Source organism: Rhea americana, unplaced genomic scaffold, assembly GCF_003343005.1.
Source record: "Rhea americana isolate MKP2758 unplaced genomic scaffold, rheAme1 scaffold_430, whole genome shotgun sequence".
NCBI lineage: Eukaryota > Metazoa > Chordata > Aves > Rheiformes > Rheidae > Rhea > Rhea americana.
Genome location: NW_028186569.1, coordinates 85,547 through 91,956, shown reverse-complemented (window position 1 = coordinate 91,956; position 6,410 = coordinate 85,547). Strand labels below are relative to the sequence as shown.

Genomic DNA, 6,410 nt, shown 5'->3' with positions numbered 1-6,410 from the left:
TGGGGTGGGGCGGGGGGTTGCCCGGGCGGCGCGTTCGCGCGTTCACCCGCCTCTATCCCGCAGGTTTCCCCCCCGGGGTCCGGGCGCCGCCGGCCGTGGGGCCGCCCCGGCCATGTCCGTGTCCAGCCCCTCGGACCTGGAGGGCAGCAGCCCCGGCGCACGAGGCCACCGGGCCTCCGAGAGGGAGGACGCGGAGCCCAACGAGGAGAAGATCTGCGCCGTGTGCGGGGACCGAGCCACAGGTTACCACTTCCACGTCATGACCTGCGAGGGCTGCAAAGGCTTCTTCAGGTGGGGACCGCGGCCGGGCCGCAGCACGGCGCAGAGCGGGGCGGGGTGCCGGGGACGGGACGGGATGGGACAGGTCAGGACGCGATGGGACGGGACGGGACAGGAGATGAGATGGGGCAGGAAGGGACAAGGTGGGACAGGACAGAATGGGATGGAACAACGTGGGATGGGAGAGGTCGGGATGGAATAAGATGCAACAAGATGGGATGGCAGAAGATGGGATGGGACAAGAAAGGATGGGAGAAGATGGGATGAAGTGGGGCAGGGCAAGAGGGTCAGGTGGAGCAAGATAGGATGAGACGGGACAGGAGGGTCAGATGGGATGAGGTGGGACGGGAGGGGACAGGACGGGATGGGCCAAGACAAGGTGGAATAGGACAAGACAGGACGGGATGCTCTCAGGCCTCTGCTCAAACAGCGTGGCTTTTCCAAGGCTGGCCAGTGACAGGATCCTGGAGGCCAGGGGTGCCCTCCACCMTGGCAAATCCTGCCCCACGGCCGCTCCAGGGTACCAGCAGGCACAGGGCGACCCTTCCGTCGGCACACGGACCCGTCCTGGGAGGGGGGCACAGCCCGAGGCTCTGCCCCGTGCCCACCCTGCTGCGTGTCCCCACGTTCCTCCAGGAGATCCATCAACAAGGGCGTCCAYTTCACCTGCCCCTTCGCCCAGAGCTGCCCCATCACCAAGGCCAAGCGGAGGCAGTGCCAGGCGTGCCGCCTCCAGAAGTGTCTCGACGCAGGCATGAGGAAGGACAGTGAGTGTGACCAGCCCTGGTGGCCCGGGGGGGGGGGGGGGGGGGGGGCTGGTTGGGATAGCAGGGAGGGCATGGGGGAAGAAGGGATGGGAAAAGGGACAGGGTCACCTAGATGTGACAGAAGGGTTGACCTGAGTGGGACAGATGGGAGGACGCAGGAGCAGAGGGGACAACGGGGGGACCTTGACGGGAAAGGGGGGGACACAGGAGCAGAGAGAACAGGGAGGACCTGTGTCGGTTGTTGGGGGACGTGGAGCAGAGGGGATGATGGWGCGACCTGAGTGGGACAAGAGGGGACACGAGAGCAAAGACAGTCCGGGTAGGGTGGCAGAAGGGGTGGGGGGAACCTAGGGGAGAGGGGACAGCAAGGTGATGAGGGGCTGCAGATGACAACGGGGAGATGCAGGGAAGAGGGTGTGGATTCGGTCCCCTCTCCCCAGTGGGGTCTTCTCCCCCGCCATGTCCCCAAGCTGAGGCAAGGACCCAGGCATCCTGCCCCCCCACCCCGGCGCCGTGGGGCTGACCCAGCGCCCCGGCGCCGCAGTGATCATGTCAGAGGAGGCTCTGCAGAAACGGCGAGCGCTGCGGCGGCAGCGGCGGCTGGCGCGGGAGGCGCCGGGGCAGCCGGGGGGGCTCACGGCAGAGCAGCAGGAGCTCATCAGCATCCTCATCACGGCCCACAAGAGAAGTTTCGACTCCAGCTTCTCCCAGTTTGTGCACTACCGGGTGAGCGGGGCCGCGGGAACCCGGCGGTGCCCAGCCGGTGGGCCCCCGGCCCGGCCGCTAACGCCCTGCCGCCCTCGCCAGCCCGCCGTGCGGCTCTACATCCACAGCCCGCAGCCCCACAGTCCACTGGAGCCTGGCGGCCACCCCGTGTCACCCCCGCTGGCGRCGGGGTGCCTGGAGCCCGACTGCCTGCCCGAGGACGTGCTGCCCRACGTCTTCTCCATGCTGCCCCACTTCGCCGATCTTAGCACCTTCATGATCCAGCAGGTCATCAAATTCGCCAAGGAGATCCCAGCCTTCAGGTCGGCACGGGCACGGCGCGGGCATCCCCCTGCCCTCGTCCYGGCTCTGACCTCTCAGTCTCTCCTGGTAGGAGCTTGCCCATCGATGACCAGATCTCACTGCTCAAAGGTGCCACCTTGGATATCTGCCAGATTCAGTTCAACACGGTCTTCAACGAGGAGACCAAAGCCTGGGAGTGCGGGCAGCACTGTTATACCATCCAGGACGGGGCCCTAGGTGAGCTGGCACAGGGGAGCACCGGGGCAGGGATGTGGGGCAGCAGCTGCCTAGGGCTGCCCCACGGGGTCAGGGCAGCCAAGGAGGGTGTCGACACTGGGTCGAAGGACTCCCCATGAGAAGGGAAAAGCAAGACATCCCCGTGCGACTCCCGATTCCTCYGCCGGCTGGCCCGGCTCCCTCGTCACCGCTGCGCTCTCCTCAGCTGGGTTTCAGCAGATCTAYCTGGAGCCGCTGCTCAAGTTCCACATCAGCCTGAAGAAGCTGCGGCTGCACGAGGCCGAGTACGTCCTGCTCCAGGCCATGCTCCTCTTCTCACCAGGTAGGGGCCGTGGCAGGCACGGCGGGGACGTCCCCCCGCCCCCGGGGGTCCCTGGCTCACGGCCACCTGCCTGGCACTTGCAGACCACACGGGTGTCGCTCAGCGGGAGTTTATCGACCAGCTCCAGGAGAAGATGGCCCTCACGCTCAAAAGCTACATCGACCACCAGCACGCCATGCCCGAGGGCAGGTAGAAGATGGGATGGCACAGAGCGGGCACCTCCCCCCAGAGCCCCAGCCGCCCCCAGGACAGCCCTCACTGTGCCCCGTGCCCGGCTGCGCCCCCGCCGTGGGCGCGGACGGGCTGAACCAGGCGCCTTCCCTCCGTCCCCTCATCAGGTTTCTCTATGCCAAGCTGCTGCTGCTGCTGACGGAGCTGCAGACGCTGAAGGTGGAGAACACACGGCAGATCCTGCACATCCAGGACCTGTCCTCCATAACACCGCTGCTCTCCGAAATCATAAGCTAGAGCCCGCGCCGCCAGTCTCCGCACCGAAACCTCGCAGCCTCTGTGTCGAGCCCCGGCCCCTGCAGCGGGCCGGTGGCACCAGCCTTGTCCTGACCCATCGAGTTGGGCACCGGCACCTCTTCYCGCTCAGCACCAGCCGAGCCTGGCCCCTCCAGCGGTTGGCACTGGCCGTGCCCACCGGCTACCAGTGCACTTTACAAGGTAGAATAAAGCTCCTTTATTTTTCCAGGCTCCGTAGATGCGTTTGTGTGAACGCGTCCCTGGCTCCGGGCACTGCCGGGCACTTCCAGCCCGTGCCACRTCCTCCACCGCTCGGAGCGGCTCCTCATGCGGCCGGAGGGAAACCGAGGCCAGGGAGAGGCAGGAGCGGGAGGAAAGAAGGATGCTCCAGGAGAGCAGCACGGGCGAGAGCCGGGGACCACACGGGGTGGCAAGAGCCCAACCTGCGAAAGACGGAGGCCCCCCCAGGGCCCGGGCAGCAACGCGTCCGCCTGTCCCCATCGTCCCCCCCCCCACCGCCAAAAAGCAGCCGCTCATCAGCCCCAAGGCTTTAATAGCTCACACGCCGTCACACGCTGTCACACGGTGTCCCCCAGCAGCGAGGCACCGGCGCCCCCCTTGAGCACGGCCCGCCCCCACCACCCTGAGCCCCGGCAGCGCGGTCAGTCCTGGGGCGGAGGAGGCGGGGGGGAAAAAAAATCGGTCACCCCCGCGGGCGGCGGGCCCGCGGGCCAGGAGTGGGGCGCCGGCCGGCGCCCTCGCGGCACGCCGAGGCTCCCTGAGCAGGAAGGTGGCAGGATCTGCCGGCTTGCGCGCGGGTGGGTGCTCGCTCTGCTCGGGCACCCCCAGCCTCCTCAGCCCACGATGACACTGAAGCCGCAGTGGAAACGGTTCTTCCAGTGGTTGAGGAAAGCGCCCAGAGCCAGGGTGACGGGCAGGGGGGGTAATTTCTTCTCCAGCACTCCCCCTACGCACCAATTACTGTCCAGGAGCCCTGCACGGGGCAGACAAGCCTGAGCCACTGCAGGCACCCRTGGGTGTCAGGGTGCCCAGCTCAGCTCCTCGCTCACCTCTGAAGACCATGTTGGCCTGCGGCAGGTTGAGCTGGTAGCCAAAGGCGAAGGTGGTGTCTTGCAGCCGCGTGTTGGCCTCCAGCTCCACCCCAACCTGGACCTGGCAGAGGGAAAAGGAGTAGGAGAACCCGCGGGGGCAACGCAGGCCGGCGGGCACRCGGGCCCCGCTCACCTGCTCGTTGGCTTTGTGGTAGTAGCTGGCGTGGGCGCCGCCGTACCCGACGTTCAGTGTCGCCACCCACTTGAGAGCTGGAAAAAACAAACAAAAAAGAAACCCCAAAAGGGCCGAGGGGAGCCCGGGACATCCCTGGGGACGGCGAGGTGGCCCCACGCTGCGCCTGCGGGCTCTCCTCGGGGCCCCTTCGAGCACGGGGTGCCCCAGCTCCCCCTCATACCCGTGTATTTCCCCGCCAGCGTGACGATAGCTCCCTCCTCGCCGGGCCGCCGGTGATAAACCATCTCTCCACCCAGCACCAAGCGGGAGGTCACGCTCTGCAGGAAGTGGGCCACCATGATCACTGCGGGGACAGCGAAGCCCTCAGCGCCCGGGACCCGCCGCGTGCCGCTGGGCTCAGCCCAGGTTGCGGGTTGCCCCGTGAGCCCCGGCTCAGCCGGAGCCCGGGATCGGGGGCGCTCCGGCTCACCGGATTCGCTGAGGAGGTCGGGGTTGCCCAGCGTGAGGGTGGCCGTGCAGTCATCCCCCCTGTACTCGCCGTCAAACTGCCACGTCACGAACTTGGACTGATGGGTCTGGAATGGGATCGGCACCACAACGGGGTCCTGCTCCAGCTCGGCCCGGACGGGGACACACGGAGATGCCAGCGCCGGGGCGGGCCGGGACGTCCGTCTCGGCACCGGGCTCGCCGCCATCGCATCCAGGCTCCGGCTAAGCCGGAGCGACGGAGACACCCCGACGCCCAGCGCTGGGGTCCCCTCACCCCGAGGGCAGCGACCCGCTCGGCCCCACCTGGAAGACGGCTTTGGTCCGGATTCGTTCYGCCACGAGGTGCAGCACCTGGGCGTTGAGGCTGCCACAGTTATCCATGTCCCCGACCAGCGTGGGGAAGGCCTGCAGGACGCGGGCGCGCTGAGCTGCGGTGGCAGAGGGGACACGCAGCCCAGCTGGGGTGTCCGTCCCCCCCACCCCACATCGGGGACACCCCCAGCCCGGACCCCTACAGCAGCTCTGGCAGGTCCCTCAAGGCTCCCCTTGCCCTGAGGCCAGGCATAAAACCCCCCAACCCAGCCTGGCAGCACCCCCAGCTCACCCAAACCCACCCCAGTCACAGCCTAGCGGCTCTCCCAGTACCACCCAGCATCCCCAGGGCCCCCAAGACCACCCCCCCCCCCCGGGGGGGGGTACACCCTGCGCTCAGCCACGTTAAAACTCTGGGTGATGCCAAGCCCTGAGCTTCTTCCCATGCAGTTGACACCCCACCGCMACCACCGCCCCCGTTTCTTGGGCGGGCTGCGACCCGGGAGCCGCAGGGAACGCTGCCGGCAGGAGCCCCGGTGCCACCCCCGTGTCGCCCCTCACCTCGGTGGGGCTGAGCTGCCGGTCGCCCACGTAGGTGGTGTTGAAGCGGTAGCTGGAAGGCCCGAGGGTGCTCATGTGGACGGTGTGGGTCACCTGCGGCGGCCGGTCAGCGAGGGCGAGCCAGGGGCCGCGGCACCGGCCCCCCTGCTGCCACCGCCCCCGCGCACCCACCCACTCACCCACCCCTCGAGGAGGAAGGGGTCCTGTCCCCACGGGGGAGAGGGTGGGGAACACCGCGGGCAGCACCCAGCGGGTGCCACCCACCTGGAAGTGGCTGCTCAGCGCTTTGTTGACGATCAGCTTCACCCCCTCCATCTGCTGGGGGAAAACCTCTGCGGGCAGAGGAGGGTCAGCGCCGGGGGCCGCCCCACGGCGGGGCCACCCCACGGCGGGGCTGCCCCACGGCGGGGCCGCCCCACGGCGGCGACCCTCCACCCCGGCGCCCACCTTTGCACTGCCGGTGCAGCTCGTCGAAGCTGCCGGGGTTCCCGAGCGGCTCGGCCCGGCGCGGCGCCCGGCGAGCAGCGGGGCCCAGCGCGTTGCCCATGGCCGCGGCGGCCCCGACGGCGCGGCCCTAACCCCGCTCGCTCGCCTTGATCTTGATGGGCGCCGCCATCTTCGGTGCGGGCGCCGCCACCCGGAAGGGACTTCGGGCGCGGTCAGTCCCGCCCCGAGGGCGCCGCCGCCATCTTTGGAGCGGGCAACGCTCGCCGCCCATT

General features: G+C 68.6%; 2 protein-coding genes across 7 annotated transcripts; one reads left to right on the top strand and one right to left on the bottom strand.

Moving 5' to 3' along the window:
• The first annotated feature begins 112 nt into the window (after positions 1-112).
• NR1I3 (nuclear receptor subfamily 1 group I member 3) lies at positions 113-3,146 on the top strand. The gene is made up of 8 exons (XM_085315604.1): positions 113-291; positions 916-1,046; positions 1,591-1,772; positions 1,854-2,074; positions 2,146-2,291; positions 2,497-2,613; positions 2,697-2,802; positions 2,952-3,146. Exons 1-8 carry the CDS (start codon positions 113-115, stop codon positions 3,079-3,081), a joined length of 1,212 nt encoding a protein of 403 aa, XP_085171730.1. The 3' UTR covers positions 3,082-3,146.
• A 471-nt stretch (positions 3,147-3,617) lies between these two features.
• On the bottom strand, positions 3,618-6,344 carry TOMM40L (translocase of outer mitochondrial membrane 40 like). Of its 6 annotated transcripts, none has more exons than XM_085315608.1 (9): positions 6,139-6,343; positions 5,956-6,023; positions 5,692-5,784; positions 5,122-5,223; positions 4,799-4,934; positions 4,550-4,672; positions 4,327-4,403; positions 4,152-4,254; positions 3,618-4,075 (listed from the first exon to the last, which is right to left on the bottom strand). In XM_085315608.1, exons 1-9 carry the CDS (start codon positions 6,236-6,238, stop codon positions 3,936-3,938), a joined length of 942 nt encoding a protein of 313 aa, XP_085171734.1. In that variant the 5' UTR covers positions 6,239-6,343; the 3' UTR covers positions 3,618-3,935. The 6 variants fall into 6 exon arrangements, with proteins under 6 accessions (XP_085171734.1, XP_085171735.1, XP_085171732.1 ...); XM_085315609.1 differs by having other exon boundaries at positions 4,799-4,904; XM_085315610.1 differs by having other exon boundaries at positions 3,965-4,075; positions 4,550-4,646; positions 6,139-6,344.
• Positions 6,345-6,410: the final 66 nt, after the last annotated feature.